Source organism: Aedes aegypti, unplaced genomic scaffold, assembly GCF_002204515.2.
Source record: "Aedes aegypti strain LVP_AGWG unplaced genomic scaffold, AaegL5.0 Primary Assembly AGWG_AaegL5_hic_scaff_857_PBJ_arrow, whole genome shotgun sequence".
In the NCBI taxonomy this organism is placed as follows: Eukaryota; Metazoa; Arthropoda; class Insecta; order Diptera; family Culicidae; genus Aedes; species Aedes aegypti.
This window is the reverse complement of record NW_018736555.1, coordinates 21,221-48,252: the sequence shown is the minus strand read 5'-3', so window position 1 is coordinate 48,252 and position 27,032 is coordinate 21,221. Positions and strand designations below refer to the sequence as shown.

General features: G+C 36.8%; 1 protein-coding gene across 1 annotated transcript; it reads right to left on the bottom strand.

Annotated features, from left to right (window-relative positions):
- Nucleotides 1–1,612: 1,612 nt before the first annotated feature.
- Nucleotides 1,613–26,825, bottom strand: LOC5565245. The gene is made up of 3 exons (XM_021857168.1): nucleotides 26,339–26,825; nucleotides 24,435–26,264; nucleotides 1,613–1,971 (listed from the first exon to the last, which is right to left on the bottom strand). The coding sequence occupies exons 1-3, from the start codon at nucleotides 26,461–26,463 to the stop codon at nucleotides 1,764–1,766; spliced, it is 2,163 nt and encodes a 720-aa protein (XP_021712860.1). The 5' UTR covers nucleotides 26,464–26,825; the 3' UTR covers nucleotides 1,613–1,763.
- Nucleotides 26,826–27,032: the final 207 nt, after the last annotated feature.

The window sequence follows — 27,032 nt, the reverse complement described above, 5'->3', positions numbered from 1 at the left end:
ATTCGCTTCGGATCCGGTTGGTACAAGAAGGCGTGGAGCGTAGCGAGCTAGGTGGGCGGATCAAGTGCGTATCGATTTGGCGAGCGTGGGGCAGAACCGAGGATGGAGAGATGCGGCCACGAACCGAGTATTGTGGCGTGAAATTGTTGATTCAGTGTTATCTGTGTAGATGTTAACTAAATAAAAAAATAAAAAAAATCAATTCCTTACAAGGATGGTAAATGTTACGTTTGCATCGCAGATATTCCATGTTTTCTAGTCTAAGTTTAAAAGAAGCCAAGTTTAAAATATACAGATCTAAATTCTTCAACCTACCTTAAACAGCACAAGTCTATTTCAAAAACTGTAGTATTTACTTCAGTGATATTTCTTTATTAGGTAATACCATTAACACAGCACAGACGCCTTCGATTCTGTTCATGTAGCCTTGCAGCATCGCGCAAAAAATGTTTATCTATCTCCACACTTCTCCCCAACCAGGTGTTATCCGGCTTTACCGTATCGGACAAAATAATAAAATCGCAGATAATGAGGTGAATCAACAAATTGACAACGCCGGAGATGGCTCCAGCAAACTCGTACATCAGTGCAATAAATATAATTTATACAGTGGAGGGAGCCTGCTCTGCCATGAACGTAGCTCGCCGCCCCACGCATGTTGGAGCTATTTTGGTGTGATTGCGTGAAAGCAACTATTTCTTTCTGTGGGCCAAAACAACTCCCTGGAGACCCAATGCACTCTACCTGTGGCTGTGGCCAATGGTGCACCGCACAGCCTTGATACGTATGACTAACCCCGCCGAAGGACTACCACAGCACACAGTGGTTCCATTTGTTCTTTAAAGTGGTCATAAATGATGATAACTGCCATCAAAAAATTACCAAACCAATCATGATTTGCTTTTCAAAACTACTCATCAGGTTGATGTCATTGCTATGCAGTAGCGTAGCTGTGGCGTGCGGTGGATGCGGTCCACACCTATGAAATTGTGAAAAGTAATACCACATAACTGAGAATCTGATTCTAGAGTACGATTATACTAAGCAGGGAAAATAACTGGTTGAGAGATAACATAATTGGCAATATGTAGGGGCCCTACCTGTTTGGCCCAAAATTTAAATTAAATGTTTTAGAATATAAGCTCAAATTACTGTCGAATTTTATACAATTTGGCCGACAAAGGAGGTGACGAAAAAAAACAAAACGGTCAAAAATACATAAGTTCTACAACATCTTCTCCATCTTTCACGATCGTAAGAAAAAAAAAAGAATTTGTTCCTACATTCTTGAGCCACAAAAGAGTAGAAAGTGAAAAAGACGACGACTTTTTATTCGATTTACCTATGTGCAGTACCACTGTGCAACATGGCGATAAACGCACCCGTTGCCGACTTGAGTAGGTGGAGGGGCTTTTCCAGTCAGGTTAAATAATCGCCAATTCGAGAGACAGAGAGATGATGGGTTCGCCACATTCAGTGAGTCGGACAGTGTAAACAACCGCTCGCTTGTTTGAGCAGATGTGGATTGGAAACACGTTGGTTTTGCGAAAGGTGAACAGACATATATACCGGACTGGTCGTAATTGGGACATATTTTGAAGGCAGAAAATTGTTTCGGGTTAATTGATAAGTTTTGGTTTCTTTATTTTATCTACCAGCTAATCAAATAAATAGTCACACTTTCTCCCCTATCTTAAGGACGCACGGATTAGGTTGTCTAGCATTGTTTTAGTTTTAAGCGTTCACGTTTGGCACGACCTCGATCAACCGCTGCTGGAGCTTTTGTGGTCATCGTTGAAGAACCGGAAGAAGCCTCCCCGGTGGTTGTTCAAGTAGTGGATGATCTCCGGCTCGTCCTTCGGGCACTTGGGGTAGTACACGTCACAGCTGTTGGCTCCAATTCCGTACCCGAGTAGGGCTGCCCGGGAAAATTTGAGCCACGGTGAGCTGTCGGGGACAGCACTCAACACTCTGGAAGGGCAAGGAAGAATGAAAGAGGTTTTATGCATTATAGTTAGATCTATTATCTGACGTAAAAATATTAAATTCGCCATTTTTATTTCATGTTTGTCATAATTTGCCAGTTAAAGATGTATTCTATTGGCTAGCAGTTATTACTTTTTTGCAAAGCTTTATACACAGACAAACAGACGAAAAATTGGCGAAATTTCCGTCGGTCGCTCAATCAACAATCATTTCAAACTTGCTGAATTTAAATCCTCCCAACCAGAGGCGTACGTATTGGTTTTCCTCGTGTCTGACTGCCATCTACAAGTCTTGTTGCACAAATAAATATTTCGTACAACATGTTCACCAGATGGTGTGAACTAACCGATGGATTTCAAAGAAGTTTGTTCAAATTTTTGTGTGTGGTATAAATTTAGGCTTTCGATTAACTATGACACGAATGATAATGTTTTATGAAGAAATAAAAATTAAAATAGAATACACAGGATATTGAACTGTGAAACGAACGTAGATCACTGTAACACAGATTTGCTTTATTTTAGTACAAGGCTAGGGAAAAGCCATTATTGAAAATGATGCGATTTCATGCGTCACATAAATGAGATTCGCATAGTAGTGTATTTGACCACCTTTTCGAGGCATCTGCAATCGGTTCCAAATCATTACCTTTGTGGTAGTGATAAATTAATTACTCACTTTCATTATACAGTCCAAATCGATGCAATCAATTGATCGCAAGATTGATTTTTTTTTTTTAATATTTGACCTCTTCCTGCAGAGTACATAGAAATAATTATTGAATCGAGAATCTTGCAAAATGCTAGTACCAAACTAAATTTAAACTAACAGCAATCCCTCTCACATATTCACATATTCACATATATCACATATTCATATATTGCATTTACATTACCTTTTCATTCAATTAAATTCTCTGATGTTAAGTCAAGTTTATTTGCAAGCATCGTGCTCTGCAGTTTAAAGTTTAATCGCATTTCTACCCTACACTATCAAATCTCGGAATATTTCTATTGTGGCAATACTATTTGTAAATGCGTTTGACCTAATTGACATATAATCTTAGAAACCTTAAAAAAAGATAGAATAACATCGAAGAAAGAGGTACAATTAAAATAAAAAAAAAGTCTCTGACAGATCAGAGATATTGATTTCTTATTTTTGCTTTCGCAAACTTTTTGATTTCAAAAATGAGGTTGGTGGCACTAATGGCTACCACTTCTGCTTTATAAGCAAAAAATGACATCGCTGAAAATGATTCCGTTGTCAAAACTTTTAGAAGTATGCTGAATTAAACAACATTAACGAATTACTATGAAGAATGTTGAATTTTCTTAGGATATTGCCTACATTAAGGCGTATTCCGCGCTTTAAAGCGTTTTTAATTTTAAAATAACTTTAAAAGCAAACGATTTGTAAAAGTTTTGTCTTCATATTCGGCTGCAGGGTCCATGATTTTGGTAGGTAACAACATTTTCATTACTACCGAATGTTATTCACATGTTACCCCATATCAGCATACTCAAAAAATCACTTTAAACATTTTTAAACATGCTTAAAACTTTCATAAAATATAATGTAGTGCATAGTCATGATCAATGGGTACCAGTACTTGTTTTAAAAATATAAAACTTGAAACATTTGCATTTTCAAATGAAATATTTATGAAACGTCCAAAAAACTGATCAATGTTACCCTGAACTACGGTACCTAAATTGAAATGGTAGCCAAATTTTGTGCATGAGGAATATGGGTCCTTCAAGGAACATTGAAATATTTTCAAAACCAGATGACCAATGATCAATACCAACGCAGGTAATCAATAGAAGTTTCTTTTTGTAAACTTGTAAAGTTTAAAGCCCGATTCAAAGTTAATTTGGACGCATTCAAATGATCATAACTCAAGAATGAAACAACATACAGGGTTGGTCAAAACGTCAAACAAAAGGGTATTTATTCAGCTTCCAAGCAATATAAAACAAGTTATTACATTTCACCACTTCGAACGAACTGTCGCACTTTACTTGTGATCGATGCCATCATGGTCTGCACAGTAGCTGGCGACACTGTATCGGCGAACTTATTCCACTTTAAACGCATTTGTTGTGCATTTGTCACTTCTTTACCGCATCCTCGAAGTTTTCGCTTGACAATTGCCCAATATTGTTCGATCGGTCTGAACGCAGGGCAATTCGGAGGATTAATCTCTTTGGCGACAAAATTGACATTGTTTGCAGCATACCATTCTAGTACCTCCTTAGAGTAGTGGCAGCTGGCTAGATCCGGCCAAAACATAACGTTGGTCTTGTGTTGCCGAATGAAGGGTAAAATCCGCTTTTTCAGACACTCTTCAATGTAAACCTTCGAATTCATTGTGGTAGATGTGATGAAAACCTTGGTTTCAAGGCCACAACTGCAGATTCCTTGCCATATCATAAGTTTCCGAGCAAACTTGTCAGCAAAAACAAATTTGTACGTGGAAGGGACATCCCCACGACCAGTTGCCAGGTAAAATTTTCGTCCGGGGATTTGTTTATAATCCATTTTGACGTATGTCTCGTCATCCATTAAAATGCAGCCATCAAATTTCGTCAAAACTCGTTCGTAAGGTAATCGTGCTCGCTTTTTGGCCACTGAATTTTGTTTCAGGGAGCGATTCGGATATTTACTGGCACAAAAAGACTTATATCCTTCTCTTGAAAGGATGTTACGCACGATGGAAAGTTAGAATCGCATTTCTTTGCCAAATCACGTATGGAGATACCTGGGTTACCTTTCACGCACCTCAACAACTTCCTCCTCAGCTCTTTGTCCCTAGTGCCACTTTTATGATAGATGCGCTGTGCTCTATCCACACTCAGATTATCCTTGTAACGTTTGATTACAAGGCACACTGTTGACTTTGGGAATTTCAACACTTTTGCTATTTTTGAGGCGGACCACGAAGGATTCTCTAGATGTTTGTGCACAATCAATTTTCTTTTCTCGAGTTCCATGATTCGTAATTTCGAGATGCGTCGATCAATCGAGGAAAACTTTTCACCAATTTTTTCGTCAATGAAACGTAAACATGTGCTGTCAAAAGTTTTTTGTTCCAACCACCAGGGGCGCGGGGGTGTATTGAACCGTGCGTCCAGATTTACTTTGAATCGAGCTTTATGCATTAATGACTATTTTCTATTCATTTGAGCATTCATTCTGCTGTATTTTTTTACACTAACTGTCATTTCGACTTCAACTCAGGAGAATTGATAAATAGCATAAAAATTCCCTGCTGAATGACAGGGAGGAAGATAGAATATAATCCTAAATTACAAAAAAAAAGTAATTCTGTGACTATCCTTGTTTCTGAGTGTCAGTGCAGCTGATCTGGCGGCAGATCATGCATAAGCTCACAAACTTTTTTGATTTTAAAGAAAAAGCGCAGTTCAAGATTAAACAGATGAAAAGGAACATTGACAAATAGCACCAAATTTAATGAACATTTCTTGGATCCAAGTTTGATTATTCAGGTGGCCATTACTGTTCGATTCTAATTTTACTTGTAAAAATCACATTAATTTTCAATTTTACATAATCTGATAATTTAACATCCCTCAACCGAATTGGAAATGACCTTTAGCCGGTACGAGTTATTTATGGTTTCGTCTGTTAGCTAACATTTTTTTAGTTTTGAGAGGAATCTGTATTGAAAATACGAAGTTGATGCAAATTTGTCCAGGAAATCGAGTTTCACTGCAATTGTTAAATTAAAGAACACTTATAACTATAGCAATACAATTTGTGCACGTAAAACTAAATGCGAATAAAAAACAACCATTTCAGGGGGTTAACTTAAGTGCTCGCACCGGTAATTTTCAGCAGACCAGAAATGCGGCTGATTTTAACATGTATGATTCAGTTGAGACCAGGTTGATGAAGATAATTTTTATCAAGTGTAATATAAACATAGTAAATTGATAATAAATCTTCGAGCTGTTTAGTAGAATACCTATAAGTAGATGAAAAAAAACGAATTTAGTACTATACCATTTAATTCCACTAGAGTTTGTATCTTTGACAGATACGCGTATTTCGACCTCAACTGTAAGGCCGTCTTCAGTGTCGTGTACTAGACTCGAAGTCGAGTCTAGTACACGACACTGAAGACGGCCTTACAGTTGAGGTCGAAATACGCGTATCTGTCAAAGGATACAAACTCTAGTGGAATTAAATGGTATAGTACTAAATTCGGTTTTTTCATCTACTTATAGCAAATTGTTCTGAAATTCCATGGTAATTTCAAGAATGCAGTAATGTTTACCACAATTTTTCTCCATGTGGCAAAATGTTTAAAATTCAATTAGTTCTTGAATTTTATTTCGAACGCTTTTTTCATGAATCTGTGCTAAATTGTATATGGTCCAAAATTTTTTTTTTCTATATGACAAAATGTTTAAAATTCGATTAGGTAGTTCTTGAATTTTATTTCGAACCCTTTTTTTATGAATCTGTGCTAAATTGTATATGATCCAAAATCCAAAGGATTTTGACTGGAGGTCGTGACGTTAAAAAAAAGCAAAACAAAAAAAATTCACCTATGAAAATTAAAATTTGAACTTACACTTATATTGAGCTGTTCGGTAATCCAATCCGCATGGTTATTAAATTAATTAACTCATTACGCGTGGTAAAGATGGACAAATTATGGGTGAAATTATGAAAAAATCCACGTGCTCGGCTGGGATTTGAACCCAGGACTCTTGTATGCTAGACGAGCGCTTTACCAACTAAGCTACCGAGCCACTTGGTGACCCAATAACTGAGTTGGTTACAAGTTTAGAATTCAAATCCCTACAGACCACGCGGACCCCTTTCATAACCAATATCCATCCATCTCTTGTTCCTACACACGCGGAGCGAGCGAGTGCGATTTATTTAGTGTTGAAACTGTTTGCCTATCGTACCTACATCGCTTCCACAACAACTGTATTGTGGAAGAGTAAAGATGTGGGAAGGCTATCAACGTGTCGTTCTCACTCAAGTGACGACATGACTACTACAGAGAGGCAGTACACTCTAATATAAACTTACACTTATATTGAGCTGTTCGGTAATCCAATCCGCATGGTTATTAAATTAATTAACTCATTACGCGTGGTAAAGATGGACAAATTATGGGTGAAATTATGAAAAAAATCCACGTGCTCGGCTGGGATTTGAACCCAGGACTCTTGTATGCTAGACGAGCGCTTTACCAACTAAGCTACCGAGCCACTTGGTGACCCAATAACTGAGTTGGTTACAAGTTTAGAATTCAAATCCCTACAGACCACGCGGACCCCTTTCATAACCAATATCCATCCATCTCTTGTTCCTACACACGCGGAGCGAGCGAGTGCGATTTATTTAGTGTTGAAACTGTTTGCCTATCGTACCTACATCGCTTCCACAACAACTGTATTGTGGAAGAGTAAAGATGTGGGAAGGCTATCAACGTGTCGTTCTCACTCAAGTGACGACATGACTACTACAGAGAGGCAGTACACTCTAATATAAACTTACACTTATATTGAGCTGTTCGGTAATCCAATCCGCATGGTTATTAAATTAATTAACTCATTACGCGTGGTAAAGATGGACAAATTATGGGTGAAATCATGAAAAAAATCCACGTGCTCGGCTGGGATTTGAACCCAGGACTCTTGTATGCTAGACGAGCGCTTTACCAACTAAGCTACCGAGCCACTTGGTGACCCAATAACTGAGTTGGTTACAAGTTTAGAATTCAAATCCCTACAGACCACGCGGACCCCTTTCATAACCAATATCCATCCATCTCTTGTTCCTACACACGCGGAGCGAGCGAGTGCGATTTATTTAGTGTTGAAACACTCGCACTCGCTCGCTCCGCGTGTGTAGGAACAAGAGATGGATGGATATTGGTTATGAAAGGGGTCCGCGTGGTCTGTAGGGATTTGAATTCTAAACTTGTAACCAACTCAGTTATTGGGTCACCAAGTGGCTCGGTAGCTTAGTTGGTAAAGCGCTCGTCTAGCATACAAGAGTCCTGGGTTCAAATCCCAGCCGAGCACGTGGATTTTTTTCATGATTTCACCCATAATTTGTCCATCTTTACCACGCGTAATGAGTTAATTAATTTAATAACCATGCGGATTGGATTACCGAACAGCTCAATATAAGTGTAAGTTTATATTAGAGTGTACTGCCTCTCTGTAGTAGTCATGTCGTCACTTGAGTGAGAACGACACGTTGATAGCCTTCCCACATCTTTACTCTTCCACAATACAGTTGTTGTGGAAGCGATGTAGGTACGATAGGCAAACAGTTTCAACACTAAATAAATCGCACTCGCTCGCTCCGCGTGTGTAGGAACAAGAGATGGATGGATATTGGTTATGAAAGGGGTCCGCGTGGTCTGTAGGGATTTGAATTCTAAACTTGTAACCAACTCAGTTATTGGGTCACCAAGTGGCTCGGTAGCTTAGTTGGTAAAGCGCTCGTCTAGCATACAAGAGTCCTGGGTTCAAATCCCAGCCGAGCACGTGGATTTTTTTCATAATTTCACCCATAATTTGTCCATCTTTACCACGCGTAATGAGTTAATTAATTTAATAACCATGCGGATTGGATTACCGAACAGCTCAATATAAGTGTAAGTTTATATTAGAGTGTACTGCCTCTCTGTAGTAGTCATGTCGTCACTTGAGTGAGAACGACACGTTGATAGCCTTCCCACATCTTTACTCTTCCACAATACAGTTGTTGTGGAAGCGATGTAGGTACGATAGGCAAACAGTTTCAACACTAAATAAATCGCACTCGCTCGCTCCGCGTGTGTAGGAACAAGAGATGGATGGATATTGGTTATGAAAGGGGTCCGCGTGGTCTGTAGGGATTTGAATTCTAAACTTGTAACCAACTCAGTTATTGGGTCACCAAGTGGCTCGGTAGCTTAGTTGGTAAAGCGCTCGTCTAGCATACAAGAGTCCTGGGTTCAAATCCCAGCCGAGCACGTGGATTTTTTTTCATAATTTCACCCATAATTTGTCCATCTTTACCACGCGTAATGAGTTAATTAATTTAATAACCATGCGGATTGGATTACCGAACAGCTCAATATAAGTGTAAGTTTATATTAGAGTGTACTGCCTCTCTGTAGTAGTCATGTCGTCACTTGAGTGAGAACGACACGTTGATAGCCTTCCCACATCTTTACTCTTCCACAATACAGTTGTTGTGGAAGCGATGTAGGTACGATAGGCAAACAGTTTCAACACTAAATAAATCGCACTCGCTCGCTCCGCGTGTGTAGGAACAAGAGATGGATGGATATTGGTTATGAAAGGGGTCCGCGTGGTCTGTAGGGATTTGAATTCTAAACTTGTAACCAACTCAGTTATTGGGTCACCAAGTGGCTCGGTAGCTTAGTTGGTAAAGCGCTCGTCTAGCATACAAGAGTCCTGGGTTCAAATCCCAGCCGAGCACGTGGAATTTTTTTCATAATTTCACCCATAATTTGTCCATCTTTACCACGCGTAATGAGTTAATTAATTTAATTAAAATTTGGTTTTCCCCGGATTTTGTAATTAAATGTGCTCGTTATTGACAATTTACCATTCACCTATATTTTAACAGCAGAAAAAAACTCTTATTATTTTTTTCTGCATTTTTTTCTCTGAAGAATGTCCCATTCTGGCGAATGTGTTTTTTTTTTTTTTTTTGAGGTGGAAGCTCCTTTTATCAGTTTTGCACAAATCGCGTACTATCTAAAAGTGCATACAATGAAAATCTGAAAAAATATATTTATCATTGCCGATACGATAAATGTTCAGACCATCACTTATTTGATTGAAAACTATAAACTTAATTGTATGAAATTTGAATATAAATAAAACATCCGATTTCAGCTGTGGTCTATTTTTAAAAGGGCTAAATCCAAGTCCTTGTAAATTTGTTGAAAGATGTAAGAACCTAGAATTTTTGTTGCCTATCCAAAAGTATAGATATTTGACATAAGTAAATCTGGAATGAATTAAAATACCTCAAAAGCTATGATTTCATGAAGCTATCTTATGTGGAGAGAAATACAAACGATTTTAAAAATAATTTTACCATTTCATCTAATGTTTTTTTAACTCATCACATCGAAGGATTTTGAAGAAAAAATCATTACTGGTTAAGTTTCAAAAAACACAAAAATAGGATCTGTGTTGACTGGATAAATATGGATTTTCTAAAATAAAAAATTTCGATGTAAAAAGTTATGTTATCGAAACAAAAAATCACAGGGAACATTTAAAATGCCCCAAGGATAAACACAAAACTATAAAAATATTTATTTGTTTGAAAAAGTATTGTGATTCTTGTTATCAAAATCGTGGTCATACTTTCTGGGGGCTCACTGTCCGAGACAAAAGGTCAAAAGGTGGAAAGACAAAAGGTCAAAAAAACCGTGCAAAAAAGTTTTCAGTTCAAAATTTCAAAAACCGTGCAAAAATAAGTTACACCATTTCTCGACGTTTCATGCAAAAATAAAGTTTTGGCGGAAAAAAATTTGTATGGAAACTTTTTTTACACGGCCGTGTAAAAAAAATCCGTGCAAAAACAGAATCGGGTGTACAATCCTTCTATTCACTAACAACAACCATAAGAATAATATAAAAATCTTTAAAATTCTTCGCGGGTAAATATATAGCAAACTGTCACAGCTTTATGAAAACATACTGCCAAAACTAGAGTGCTGTATGCCCTAGAATGATCTTGCAAAAATGATGAAATTTGACGAAGGTACTCGATTTTTCACACATTTTCATGATCACCATCAAACGCATCATTCTACTGGAAATTCGATGTTTCCATATTCCACTGCATATTTTTCCATTTATGGGCCAAATTTATCATATTGTAGGAGCAGCTAAGGTGGGGCAAAAGTTCGACCTTAGTGGTATACTCAAAGTTTCCAGGAAAACAATAGCAGCTGAAACAAAACAAATTCCATACAGTGAACCTTCAACATATTGGCTACAATTTTGCTGAACAAACTTGTGTCAAAATTTTTACCCATTTTTAGTTATAACAGTTTCAGAATTGATTGTCTTAAACGAACTTTTGCCCCACCGGTGGGGCAAGAGTTCGAATCTAGTGTGGGGCAAAAGTTCGCTGGCTAAAACACAAAATATCGATACTTTTATGACAGGCAAACTTTATACCAGCCGTAAACTTAAGTTTGCCGAAAAATACACACTAATTTTCATAAAAAAATTACCCAAAACTTGGATAATTGTAGTATACTCGAAAATAGCAGTTTTTCGCAAAACGAAGTGGAAATGTTGATGACATTTTTCGCACGATCAGGCAAACTTTGCTTAATTTGAAGATAATATGTGGTTTTTTTTGGCAATTTGCTAATTTTTCAGTGAGTTCATCCATGGATCGAACTTTTGCCCCGCTGATTCGAACTTTTGCACCACTATAGGCCAAAAATTGTTTCCAAGCATTTATTTAAAAACTAATACACCTCAAAGCAACCTCATGATAGGCCTAGAAACGCTTTTACATAAAATATTGAAAAAGATTTTATCTTTATTTGATTCCATACAACGAAAGCTTGACGAATAATTACAATATTTACGTCGAAAAACAACAAATAGCCATAACTTTTCCAAATCTCAATCAATTTTAATGATATTTGGAGTGAATGTGTCTTTCTTGTATAGCATTCGAGCCATTATGACATTTATAAGTTTTGTTTTGAATTGAGCCAGAAATCTTAAAAAGAAACTCTTGCCCCACTCGAACTTTTTCCCCACTTTACTCTACATGTTTTCATTTCGTAAAAACCATTATAAACCACCTCGATTTACCCAAGTTTCCAAATATATTAAAATTCAAAATAAGTCTATAAGTAAATAGTAACTTCGTGAAAATTATCCTCAACATCGCAGTTATTTCGAATACATCACAAATCATGATGATAGAATATACTGGATTATTTGAATTATACTTGGACAGTGGAGGCCACTATAACGCTCTTCGAGAGTAACTATAAAAATAATTATGGCTTGAAAATCTTCTTAACATATATTCAAGAAAATCAAAGCCAGAATTTATTTTAAATTAATTCCGCTTTGCCACCCTAGACACATTTATCAAAGAAAATTCATAAGCTTATCAGAAGGAAAATTTGGCAAAACTCCTATGATTTTTTCAAATTTTTCTTTCCTGTAGAAATTTCTTGTGTGAAACTTTAATTCTAAGAAGTTTGAAAAAAAAAACATAGCTATCTAGGATGAGTTTCATGGATTGACCATTTCCGGATATTCCGGATTTTTCAGACAATCAGACCTTTGTAGGGGTAGGTGGCAGGATCATAATCATCATCAGGTTGTTGACAATCGAAGCCAAGTTACTAAACGGCACCTCTCTGATAAGATTTCGATAACTGAACAATGAATTCATCCAAAAACCAGAACTATTTGGTCATCTCAGCGTGAAAAACGGAATAAAACGTAGCCATATTTACATTTCCAAAAAATGGGGAGGTTCGTCCCGGCACTTTGCGGGTTAAATAAATCTATAAAAAAGTATTCCCAGTTAAAATGATTGTAAAATCCCCAAAAAAAATCCTAATAAACTTCGCGACAAAATCCCTGGAAGAATTTATGGAGTAAATTTTAATAATAATCTGTAGGGTAATTCTTGAGTGACACAAAGTATTACTATAAAAATTACAAGAAAGCATTGCGAGAAATTCTTGTATGACTTCCAGGTAAATTTTCTAGTCGAATTTCTTCAACCCTAGAATAAGCTTTTGTAAAATTTCCCGGAAGCAGTTCTGTAGGAATATATCTCCAGTCATTATTCTCAGATAGTAAAAAAGAAGAAATCGATAGAAAATGTCTAACAGAATCTATTTAGAAAATCCTGGAAGAATTTTCGTAGTAATCACATGGTTGGCCTGTTTAACGATTTCCTTGAACAAATTATGGAGGATTTTCTCTCATAATACCTTGAAAAATCATTTTAAAATTTTCGGGTAGAATTCTTGGGAAAACCACTAGAAGAATCTTCATAATAACTTTTGAAGGGATCCCTGAAAGAGTCAGTTTACGTATTTCTGAAGAAAATTGTAGACGCATCACTAGAAGCCAAAGCTCTTCCAAGAGGAAACATATGGAACATATGAAATAATCTATAGGGTTTAAGTCACCGTCGATTGTTATATTTGGAGATTGTTGATATTTTTCGGTGATTACTACACACTGAAACACGATTATAACGTTTCGGCTTACTGATTTTCAGCCATCATCAGATTTGTTCAAATCGATCGTTCACCACCAGTGTGGTTTTATTACTCAGTAATTGGTGAACGATCGATTTGAACAAATCTGATGATGGCTGAAAATCAGTAAGCCGAAACGTTATAATCGAGTTTCAGTGTATAGTAATCACCGAAAAATATCAACAATCTCCAAATATATATGGAATAATCGCGTAGTAATCTCTGGAGTACATTTCGAAAAGCATGGGAATCTAGAGTAAGGTGGGGCAAAAGTTCGACCTTAGTGGTATAATCAAAGTTTCCAGGAAAACAATAGCTGTTAAAACAAAACAAATACCATACAGTGAACCGTCAACATATTGGCTATAATTTTGCTGAACAAACTTGTGTCAAAATATTTACCCATTTTTAGTTATAACAGTTTCAAAATTAATTGTCTTATTCGAACTTTTGCCCCACCGGTGGGGCAAGAGTTCGAATCTAGTGTGGGGCAAAAGTTCGCTGGCTAAAACACAAAATATCGATTTTTTTATGATAGGCATACTTTACACCAAGGGGGGTCCGTCGCCTTGAGGTAACGCTTTCGCTTCATAAGCGGAAGGTCATGGATTCAATTCCCAGCCCCTCCAAAAAAATAACCCGTCCAGCCACCAGAAGACGCCGCACGGAGGACCGTGCTTAGGGGAACACATCTATCCTCCGTCAGTAGGGTTGTCGCAAATTAATCGATTATTTCGATTAATCGATTAACCGACTAACTAATCGATTAATTTTTCATCGATAGCTGACTCACTTAATAATCGAGATAATCGATTAATTGACTTCGATTATTTGACGATTTTTCCAAAATAAAATGACCAATTCAGACTACGATTATGTTTTCCTGTAGAACACTGTGTTGTGTAAAGTTAAGTATGCTGTTTCACTCAAGAAAAGTAAAGAAGTTTCTTTACTGAATGGGTCAAGAAATTTCCTACAGAGAGTCCCATTTGAAATGACATTTCTCACCAACTGCGTACTGCGATCAGAGAAATATAATTTCCTGGTCATTTTTGGGAAGAAATTCTCCTCGCATCGAGATAGGCGATTCCTTTTCTTGTCAGTAGCAAACCAGCAAACCAGTTTTCCAAACACAGTCCTATATTCCTATACTGCCGTGAATCGCAAGGCAGTCCCATCTGATTTTTTGTCCAATTTTAGTTTATACATGTTTTGAGCATATATTCCTATTATTATATTATTATTATTATTATATTATATTATATTATATTATATTATATTATTTATGACCTTTCAACTACACTAACGAGACTGCATAATTTGTTCGATAAAATTTGTAAAAAAATACCAAGCCGAATTTTCCTATAATGAAATGTGACCTCATTACAGTCCCACTGCATAGTTTTGTAACGTGTTATACAAAAATTAACGGTATTTTGATCATCCTAATACAGGTCGGACTCGATTATCCGGGGACTCGTTTATCCGGGATTCGATTATCCGGAATTTTAGACTCGATTATCCGGAATTTGTTTTTCGATGTTCTTGTTTTGAAATTTTAATGCATGAATCTGAAATAATTTGGTATTGCAATACACAATATGAATGGTTTTGCAGTTTTGAACGTATTTAAGAAAAAGGGGGTTTGAAAAAGTGTTTTTTTGTGTATGCTGGTCAAAATTTTGTTTTTCTTGTAAAATCCCCTACTGTTCCTAGAAATAATTTCTGGCTACGCCACCGCATCATATAAATAAAACAACAACAAAAAGATAATATTTAAGTTCATTTATCGAAGATTTCAATTTTTTCCTTAGTGATTCGATTATCCGGAGGATTCGATTATCCGGAGGATTCGATTATCCGGAGTGAAAAAAAAATCGATACTCCGGATAATCGAGTCCGACCTGTATTTCTCTCAAAAGGTATCAGAATGAAAAAAAAAAAAATGTGAAAGTTTCATTGATATCCAAACATGTGTCAATCTCCTGAACTTTTTTTAGTATTCGTTTGAATGGAACTTATTTGCGATTCACAGCAGTATATTGTCAATCAAATAAATGACCATGGGTCATTATGTCATTGCATATGCCACAAATTTTTACTACCGTTTCCATGTTTTACACTTCACAGGGAGAAGAGAAAAATATTCTGCTCAATTTCCTTTATTCACTTTTGGAAAGATTCCACATTCAGCATTTTCTTGATCTTCCTAAAGTATCTCTTGAGATTTTCCCACATTTTTAAACGAATGTTTACAATGAATTTATCAAAAAATCTCTTTTGTTTTCTTTGTACATCGGGGTGATTTTTAGACATTGGCACTAAAAAAAGAGATAGTTCTGATATTTCCTTACTTAAGAAAATTAACTTTGGAAAGCGATCATATCCATGCTGCAATAATCTTTCCGTGACCTCGGTGAGCGGCGCTATAATGCTTTTAAACGCTCTCAAAAATTAACTTTTGAACCTAATATATATTTTTTTACACTTCAATGGAAAGGTATGAGACTCTACAATAGAGTTCTGAACAGTTTTTGTAAATTTGATCATGCTGTACACAAGGAAGTGGTGTAGACCTATGGTCACAATTTCATAAGCGTGTATGGCTCACTTTTTTTATTCTGATTCACAAGAGCATCAAATCATAGACGATTGAGTTTGGTCATGAGATATCGGTTCTGGTAGATCTTTGTGTAGACAATTCCTGAACATCATGTTGCACCATCATTCGTCAGCTCAAAATCTATGATTTTTATCCACACTCAGAAAGACGTCATACCATAGCAAATATTAAATTCTTCATTTTATGACAAAACACGAATATAGAACAAAATTTATATTATTTTTAAACAACGGTAAAAAAACGTAGAACCTGCGATCAATAACTAGAATCATGGAATCGGTACAGATAGGGCTACATAAATTGCTCCAGAAATATCGTATGAAAATTTCCAGACTGATTCTCCCGTTGATTTATCCAGGAATTCATAGATTTATAAACTTGTTCAGATGTTTCCACAGATATATCCACAAATTGCTCCAGGAATCACATTGCAAAGATTTTTCCAAAAAGATCTCTAAGGATATTTATAGCTGTTTATCCATGTAGATATCTCTATAGTGGAATTCAACATGAAGCTCATGTTTCTTCAAAGGATTCTTGGAATTTATTCAGGAAGTTGGTAGAGATTGTCTCGAAATTCATTTCAAGACTCCTTCAGGCATTATTTTCAAGGCTATTCCTCCAGGCATTAAAAAAAAATAAATAAAAAAACTGTCGAAATAATCTCTAGCGTTTCCCAAAAACATTCCAAAATATTTCTCTATCACTTCCATCCAGGGTTCCTATGCAAGACACTACAAAAAACCCTCATGAGACCGTACACAACGTCCTCTATGTGCACCTGCAGTATTTGCCCTAAGAATCCTTACAGAAAATGATCCAAGAATTTCACCAGGAGTCGTCCACAGATTCCTCCTGATTTTTCTAGGAATTGTTCAAGAGATTCGCCCAAAAAATCCTATTAGGATTCCAGCGAGAATTCCTTCAGAAATTCCTCCAGACGTTACTAAGAGATTTCTTCAGCGATTTCAACCAGGGCATTTAAAAAAAACTTTTCCTCGGATTCCTTGGAGAAATTCTTGGAGTATTTCCTGAATGAATTCCAGGAAACAATATTGAGGAAATTTTTGAAGAAAACCCAGGAGAAATAACTGGAGAAATTCCGAAAGAAAAAAAAAATCAATTCCAGGAGGAGTTTTCAGATGTACATTGATACGTCCTAATTGATGAGTTTTTACAGGTATTTTTCAAAGAATTTCAGGAATAATACTTGTTGTTTTTACTAAATAAACCCTGGAAGGAATTTCAGGATGAATTTGTTGAGAAATTTTCGGAAGACTTCATGGAAATCTTGTAAGAACAAATAAGGTATTACTGAAATACAAAACATGAGGAAATTCTGGCCGATTCTAGGAGAAATGACTGTAAAAAACAGATAGAATCACTTGAAAAAAATCTGGAACAATTCCTAGAATAAGTCGTAGAGGAATCACCGGATAAATTTATAAAGGAAAATCCTAGGATTATTATTATTATTATCTTTATTATCGAGACTTTCAGCTGTTGGCTGGTTCGTCTCCGAATCCTAGGATTTTTTTGGAGGAATTCTTCAAGAACCTCAAAGAGATTGTTTTTGAAATTCTGAAGAAATTCCTGGAGGAACTCTTGATAGAACCACAGGAAAATGTTTCGGAGGAGCCAAGTGATCTTTTTGAAGCAATGGTTGCAGAAAACCATAAACAAATTTGTAAAAAAAATCTTGAAGCAATCCCTAGAGGAATTTTAAACAAAATACTTGCAGCCATCTCTTAAGAAATTTCAGAAGGAGACCCATAAGCAATCCCTAAAAGTTGTACTAGAGCCATTTATAAAGGAATCCATGGATGAATTATCTAAATACTTACAGGATTTTTTAGAGGAACCCCAAATAAAATTCATAGTAAATTCCGAAGAAGAAAAACTGTTGCAGCAAAACAGAAACGACTCGTATAATTCCAAGTATAATTCTTAATTTCTCTACCGGCAGCTTCATCTTATCACTAAAAAACAGTATTCAAATTGCGATAACTTTTTTGGTTCTCGATATTTTTGCACCTTTTTTCACATATTCTCAACAAACTTTTCTAGTTTTTGGATTTTGTGTCGGTATTGACCATTGGTCATCTAGTTTTGAATATAATCCGGTATTCCTTGGGAGAGTTTCTTAGGCCGCTATTTTGTTTTTAGTCGATTTATAAAAAAATGCGGGCTATACAGTGTCAGGTAATAAAGAGCTTCACTGAAAAAATCATTCAAATCGGTTGAGTTCCCTTCAAGAAGTCCAAAACTACAATATGATGTTTTTTAAGTTTTCAAGATCTTGTTACGGCCGCAGTTGTACCAAAAGCATAAAAGCTTATTACTCAAAAAACAGTTGCACCGTTTTGTTTCATTTTTTCACAACAGACTCTCGTCAAAGTATAGTTTTGAAAAGCCAATAATAGAACATGAGAAAAATCTGTAACTTGAGATATAACGTGGGTCATTGGCTACGCGTCGGTCCCCCAAAGAATTTTGGAATATCTCCGGATCCAGATGACCAATGATCAAAACAAGTACAGATTATTAAAATAGAAGACATTGAGAACTTGTGGTGGTGCAAATATATGGAAAGTGTACCAGTTTTGGCCACCCTTATGAAAAATATTGTTTATAAATAAATCAAACGACCTTTGGTTATTGTCAATACATCAAACGAAAGCTTTCAATCCATGCTCAGCAGGGAAAATATAAAAACTTATCAGAAACTTTGTTTTTGTATTAAAAATGGGGGTGGCGAATACTGGACCACTTGCACCAGTATTCGCCACGATTTTAATTTTTAATTTTAAAGGATTTTTAGTTTTAATTTTCAATTTTAAGGAAAATGATTTTTTCTATTATTTTCTGAGAAAATTTCGCGGTTTCCAAGAATGTTTCCGTATCATCTTAAAGCAATTTAGCGAGCACTATACAATTGGCAACCATATATATCGTAAAACAATATATAATCCGGGGTGGCGAATAACTGGTACATGGCGAATACCGGTACACCTTCACTATTGAGAAACAAAAAAGTTATAGCGATTTTAATATTTCTTCATGGCAAAATATTGAAGCTGCTCGTATATGGGTAAAGAAACCTCTGACACAAAATGCCTAGGGGAATCTTTGGCAGACTTTTTGGAAAAAAAATCGCGAAGGAAAAAACTGAAAAAATCTACTGAGAATTTCTGAAGCAAAATTTCTTGAAGTATTCATGAAGGCATCTCTGGAGGGGTTTCATGTGGACTCCTTGGTAGTTTTGCTGGAAGAATCTCATGAAATTCTCTAGAGAACTCCCTGAAAGAATCCTTGTGAGAATTTTTTCAAGGGAATTCCGTGAGGAATCTTGAGAAAAATTCTGGGAGAAATTACCGTAAACAATCCTGGAGGAGCCTGAGGGAAATATCTGGGACAAATGCATGGAGGAATCTTTGGAAGCATGAATGATGGTGAAGTTACGGGAGAAATCCCTAAAAAAATCCTGACGGTAGCATCCCTGATAGAATTCCTAAAAGAGCCTCTGGTAGAATTCCTGCAGCAATTGTTTCAAAGCCAATGGCCATTTTCGCCCTCAATGCATGATGTGTAATTTTTGTTTAATACATAACCTTTTGTTTAATGTTTAATACATAACCTTAACAAAGGACCAACAAAAAAAAATATCCAGGTTTCCTGAGGAAAAGGGGAAATATCCAGGTCTTACTCTAAGAATTCTGCCTTTTTTTATTAAAATTTTTAAATGAATTCTTAAAGGATTAAATTCTAGAAATTTATCCTACACTAGTGGTCCCGGCAAACTTCGTCTTGCCATCAAGTAGGCTGATGGAAAATGTCAAGAAATCCCCTATACAAAATGTTACCTTAGTCTTCTCCCGTTTTCCCCATTATTCTGGAGACTTTTCGGAACTTTTTCCTCGCACGAACACGTCGCATCCCTTGTGGAGGGCAACAGTGAAAAACTTGCGTCAATCCGATGACCCGCTCTTGAGCCATTTCGTGACATACAAACACCACTCCATTTTTATTTATATAGATTTCCTCAGGAACTTTCCTTGAAGATTTCTCCAGCAGTTTTGCCTGGACATTTTCACGGGTCAAAAGTATCAAGACATTTATTTTTAAACTACCGTCTAGCTACGATTTCCTGTTAATTAAGAAAAAAAAAAATCTGCACATCAAAAAATTGTATATTTTTTCCAAATTACTTAAAGCGAACTAGTATACCAATACGAAGTGTCGCACACAGGGAAACAATTAAAATTTGTTAAGCATAACAAAACAAATCTTAAAGCTGTGTTTACATATGTCATGTTAACGTCGCCTCGTATCATTCAATGTGACTATTTTCCGTGTGTCTAGCTTTCGTCATTAAAATTCTCTTTATAATTTACCCCCAGATTTATTTCGAAAAATAATCCAAGTCGAGTCTAGTACATGACACTGAAGACGGCCTTACAGTTGAGGTCGAAATACGCGTATCTGTCAAAGGGTACAAACGCTAGTGGAATTAAATGGTATAGTACTAAATTCAGTTTTTCATATACTAATTATTTCTGAAAAACATCCTTGACGTTTCTCTGGTGACATACTTAGAAAATAGACTGGGAAATTTTAATTATATTCAGATGAAATTCCAAGTGAAAATCATGACATAATGCATACAGTAATATGAAAAGTAACACTTATGGTAATGTCGCGAGAAAATAATAAAAAAATAATCTAAAAAAAACTTCATAGAAATTTCTGGTCAGATTTTATGGTTAATCGATTTCTTCTTCTTCTTCTTTTTCTTCTTCTTCTTATTCTTATACATCGTTCTTATATCTTCTATTTCCTGCTAAGTTTCTCTTACTTTTCTTAACTTTTGTTTGGTTTCTCATTGTTTTTTTTCCTGGTTCCAGTTTGGTGTCTTTTTTCAGGAAAGAACTTAAAAGTTCCAGTCCTAACTGCCCATAAGTGCATATTTGTAACATTCGACAAAACTAGGCATTAAATAAATGGTACATCAAGGGATGGTACACAAATTATGTCACGCTAAATTTCAACTTTTTTGACCCCTTCCCCCCCCCCTTTGTCACGTTTTTTGTATGAGTTCTTCGAAATTTTTGTAAGACTTGTCACGCTTGGCTTGATCCCCTCCCCCCCCCCCCTCGGAGCGTGACGTAATTTGTGCATGACCCCCCAAGTGTGGATTTTATGGTAGTATGGGAAGAAAGAAATTTTTTTTTTAATTACCATGAACTCAAAAGTGCTTACTTGAGATTGACATTTTGTATAGACAATATTGTTTATTGAGAGGAATAGTCAGAAAATAATTCTGATAGAAATTTCATTGCTACAACATTACGAGGCTCATGTATAATCTCAATGTGACTGTTTTACGATTACAACTGGCAAACAAATTGGTATTTTTTATCGAATTTTCTAGAACAATCTAACAGATTTCAGTAAGTTGATCGTAAGTGTTTATCGTTTGATGACTCTCCACGGTATTAACTCGAAATTGTCAAAAATGTCGAAAGGGACAAATATGCAGTTCTGGGCAGTATACCAGTCCTAGTCAAGAGTTGACATGAGAGCGGGTCAACGGATTTGTATTTTTTTTCACTGATGCATTTGTCCAGAACTCAGACGCATGCGAGAGAAAATTCCATAAACTTTATAGATAACGTTAGGAAATTGTGTATTATAATTTGTAGAATAAACGCCCATAAACGTGCAGTATGCCGGGATAGCTAGGTTATAATGTAAAAAAAAGCAGACGCATAGATTTATAGAAAAAATTCTATTTTTTTTTTACTGTTCTCCTCCTTGCAGAATTGTGAAACAAATATTCAGAAGGTAGAAAACTCTGAAGTAACCTAAACAGAGCTTACCTGAGAAAACTGAATATCGGTATTAAGATATTAGATATTGAATTTTCTTGAAGAACGAATTAAAAGTTCATTCGAAAATCGTGTAGAAACTCATTTCAAAATATCCTTAGAATTTTGTAACAATTCCGTAAACATTTTTAGTGATGCTGATAAATACGAATTGTTTTAAATTTATTTTTAAAAATTCTTTAAGTTATTCCCTACCATAAATGAAAATATCACAAATTTCAATAGAAGTTCGATCTAATTATTCTCGTTCATGTATGTTCTACATAAATGGGTTAGTTCTATTTTTTTTTTCATTTTCATAATGGAAATCATGAACAATGGGAGAGGAAAGGATAAGCTTCAGAATTATAAGTGTAGGCCATTGGTTCAACGAAATACTAATATACTAAATAGTATAACTTGAAGAACCAATTCACTAAGCCATGAACCTCAGCTTCATGCTTCGAAAATTGGATAAATTCTATAAAATTTTAGAAGAATTTTATCGGGCATGTCCATTCAAATTCACAAGAATTTATCTATTAGGAGCTATTTTTAAAACTGTTTTTCAATTAAATTTCGGGCAAGTTGAAACGGCTAGGGTTACATGAAATGTAAAATTTCGTAAAAATTTAAAATTTTACTACAGAAACATTGTGCTAACAAATGAAACCAACTTTAAGGAACGAAAAACCTGCTAACACTTATTGTCATCATGTTTAAAACTTAGTATTTCATTTTGCCCCACCCGTTTTAGCCTACTCCGGTGTACCTAATAGCAGTAAGAACTCATATTTACAGAAAAAATGTCAATTAATTCGATTAATCGAAAAATACTAGTCGATTAATCGTTATCGATAATCGATATTCTTGGACTGTAATCGATTACCAACTAATCGATTAATTGAGATTTTGCGACAACCCTATCCGTCAGTATCAGATGGTGACTGAGACAAACTGACCCACTTCGCAGGCAGCTAGCCTCAAACGACTCAGGAACACGGCAAAACGAACCACCGCAAGAGCAATTGACTATTCGTCATCAAACGTCAACATCCCACCGCAAAATCGCTAGTGTTTGGAGGGGATTTAAACCTCCAAATTGCCAAATAACCTCCAAATCATCACCTCCAAGTCAGTTCTAATACCTTCCGTTATATGAAATATGGCGGCGCGTCGATCGTCGCAAGTTTATCGTTAAACAGTCAATGGCTTATGGAAATCGATTGGACCAACAGCAGAGCACTCTCCTACCTGCTCGGTGTGAGAGCAAAAGAGCAGAAGAGAGTGAAAGCAGATGTAAATATAGATTAGCTAAAAATAAAACTGTATCGGTAAGGAAGATACACCAGTCGTAAACTTGAGTTTGACGAAAAATACACACTAAATTTTCATCAAAAAATTGCCCAAAACCGGGTTAATTGTAATATACTCAAAAATAGCAGTTTTCCACAAAACTATGTGGAAATGTAAAATTTTGGTGACAATTTTCACACGATCAGACAAATTTAACTGAATTTGAAGATAATATGTACATTTTAGGTAATTTGCAAATTTTTCCGTGATTTTATACATGGGTCGAACTTTTGCCCCGCTGATTCGAACTTTTGCCCCACTATGAGCCAAAAATTGTTTTCAAGCATCTATGCAAAAACTAATACACCTCAAAGCAACCTTATGATAGGCCTAGAAACGCCCTTACATAAAATATTGAAAAATATTTTATCTTCAATTGGTTCCATGCAACGAAAGTTTGACCAAAAATTACAATATTCACGTCGAAAAACAACAAATAGCCATAACTTTTCCAAATCTCAATCGATTTTTATGATATTTGGATTGAAAGTCTGTTACTTGAATAGCATTCGAACCACCATGACATTTATAAGATTTGTTTTGAATTGAGCTGGAAATCTTAAAAAGAAACTCTTACTCTACTCAAACTTTTGCCCCACTTTACTCTACTTGTTTCAGAACATGGCTCACAATAAAAATGTTTCCAAAAAACCTCCTGGATTCTTCAGGGTCAAGTTACAGATAACCCTCAGATACTCAATGATTTTTAGGTTTTTTTTTACAAAAACACGATGTTCTATTAAACAGTACGTTTATCGTTGAAATTAATGCTACCTTCATCAATATACTGAATGTTACAGGGGCCCCTACAAAGTATCAATTCAGGTCCCCTTCAAACCTGATTTTTCCTACCTTGTACATTATAGTTTGTTAGAAAAAAAATTTCTACAGCTATGAGAAATTTTCACCATGATTTCGGAGCCCCTAAGAACCCGTGGCCCAGTATGGACCGCACCCCCCTGGCTACGCTACTGACCCTCCCTAACAGCTGATTAGTCCACAAAACAGCGTTTCCAGGAACGATTATTGTACGGTAACATTCGTACCTTCTGAGCTCTGCTTTTCTATTCAATTTTTATCGATGCGTACCAGATTTCAAGATCATAAACGAGTAGAAGAAAGCTAACAAGAAGCCCGTTGCCACATTTTCTATTAGCTCAAAATGATTGCTTCAGAAGTCATTCAAATAAATCCTATAAAAATATTACGATTGCTTATAAATTTCTCAAATCGAGTAAAATACCAATAAATGAATATTTTCCACTTGAGCCATATCGTTCTTACTAATTGATTGACCCCAACGAGGCTGCATACTTACGTGCTCAACAATCCCCGATTGACGTAGGTACTGAACCCTTGCCCGCTGGATCGCCGGGACATCATGCAGATCAGCTTCGGCACGCACTGGAGCTCATCGTTGCCGGCGATATTGTCCAGTGCTTTCCGAAGCTGACTGCTGACGGCCATGATGGGCGATGCCGATCCACCCGAGGCCGCCGGCGAATGCTGGACATGTGCTCCACCGGTTAGATCGCTAACATGACTAGATGGCGACTGCGTTTGCGTCGGAGGATAGTTACCAAAGGTTCCCGGGGCAAAGTTGAATATGCTCTGTAGGAAACCGAAAATGCTCTGGGGGCTTATGGGGCTGTCTGATTGGCCACCGTTGATCAGGTTCGTTGGGACGTTCGGTTGCTGTGGATAAGAGGCGGATGCGTCGGCGTAAGGTTGCTGAATGGGGGCGGGCTGCTGAGGGTACGGATAGTTGGCGAGGTAGTTTTGAATGTAGAAGTTGCTGGGATCGAAGGGCGGATATGGCGTTCCTGGACTACTGGGACCTGGGTTTTGGTAATAAGAGCTATCGGGGATACTTTGAGGTGTTGGAGGGATCTGGTAATTGGCTTGATGTTGACCGTTTTGTAGATAGTTGTCGTAATCTTGGGGTTGTTGATAGTTGAACCCATCTTGTTTTCTGATATCGATTCCATGTTGATTGTAGATTTTACCCTTCTTCTTTTTTGGTCTTTTAGTTGTGATGGGAAAGGTCGGTGGTGTAATAGCGGAACCATCGGATTCTTGAATTTGTATTGTTGCTTTTACCGTGTAGAACTGATCTTCAGTGCTCTGCGGCGGGGATGGGCTCTCATTGAAAAAACGATTTGGTTTTTGAGATGATTCTTCGAACCGCATGTGAGAAGATGCCGAATTATGTTCTCTGTTTTCGGGTTCATGGAATTTGAAAGGCTTACCAGAGCTTGTCCTAGTTAAGTCTTGTCTAGGAAACTTGAAATCTTCTCGCGATACATGGCTTTCCTGAAATTTGAAATTTCTGACTGGATTTGTTTCGGGTACTCTGCTACTCTCTTCGAATCGGAAAAACCTACTTGCATTTCTGGGAGTGGTTGAAAAATTTTCTTCGGCGTCGGGTACACTATTTTCATTTTTAACAATGCGTGGTTGAGTATCACTGGGAACACCATAATGATCCTGCTTGTTTTCAGCATCTTCAGGTCGAAGCATTTCAGTTGCATTTTTCATTAGGTTTTCTACAAGGTAAACTTCATAGCTTGCCGGATGCATGGATTCAGTACCATCAATTTGGGTTTTTGGTGTATCCTTAACCCTTTCAAATACTTTTGGCAAGTGGGTATCGAATTTCATTCCATCATTTTCTTCGAACTTCAACATTCTCGGAGTGATTCCCGAATGATTTTCAACCAGATTCACTTCTCCCACATTCAATTGATGTAAAGAATCTTCGTAAGAAAGCTCTTCTTCTGAGGAAATTTCTTTGAATCTGACTTTATTGGAAGAAGGTACACTAGTTTGCTCTGTTGACACAGTCATGGGATTCATCATAATATCAGATTCCGAGAACCGAAACAGTCTTGTGGTTTTATTCCATGGCTCGACCACCTTTGAGCGATGCGAGGAATCCTGAGGAAGCTGATCTGAGAACTTTGCCCTAGCCGTTTCCATATTGAAGACCAACATTGGTCGCCAACCCGATTCAAAATATTCATTGGCACCTTTAGTATCACTAACTCTTCTGATCGGTCCCGGAACTCCCCGAGAACCATCATTGCGCACTTGGAACGTCGTATCGCTGAATATTAACTGATCTTCACCGTTTGCAGAAAACGTTAAACTGTAAGGACACAAAATAAAGGATTGCTCATTTGAAGTTCTTCTTGAATCAAACGTCCACTAAACCACACTAACCTTTCTGTTTTCCTTTCTTTTTCACTCGCAGATACTTTTTTGTCACTGGCAATGGTAATAGCATAGCCATTACACCACAACAGAGGTCCCAGCAAAATTGCTGCCAGCACCGTAACACTTGTCATACTTCCTGCTTAAGCTCGTAGAGTGCACTGAACATATCACAAAAAAAATTGTTCCGCAAACCGAAAAATTCGACCTCACACTCCGCGGCCTGGCCGTTTTTCGCTCTCTCGTAATGTTTTATATAGATTATTATCGAAATGGTAGCAGCGGCACGCTGGATGTTGCCTGACTGCAGTTTCGCGACCGAAGACGGCGCCAAAACACCATCACCTCGGTATATACGATACCACTTGAATAGTGCCCACTCTACCAGCTTCTTCAGTCAACAACCAAATAGTGTTTGGAGTTGTTATGGACGTATGGTCCATTGTCGTTCAGTAGCCCCATGCTGCACAACTTCGGACTGAGCATTGCCAGGGAGGCTTCTGGCGCGCGGCACGTTTCTAGGGTGTGCGCGCGCGACTCAGTTGTAAACGTTTTGTTCGCGGATCAGGCGTAAACGCTCTCGTGTATTGGTGATACAGTCGTGTTCCGAGAGGTACGGTTTCTCAATTGGAAAAATGCCAAGCTTGTACCAAAACTGAACAAAAATCCGGCAGAAGCATTCAGCTATCGTCCAATCAGTTTG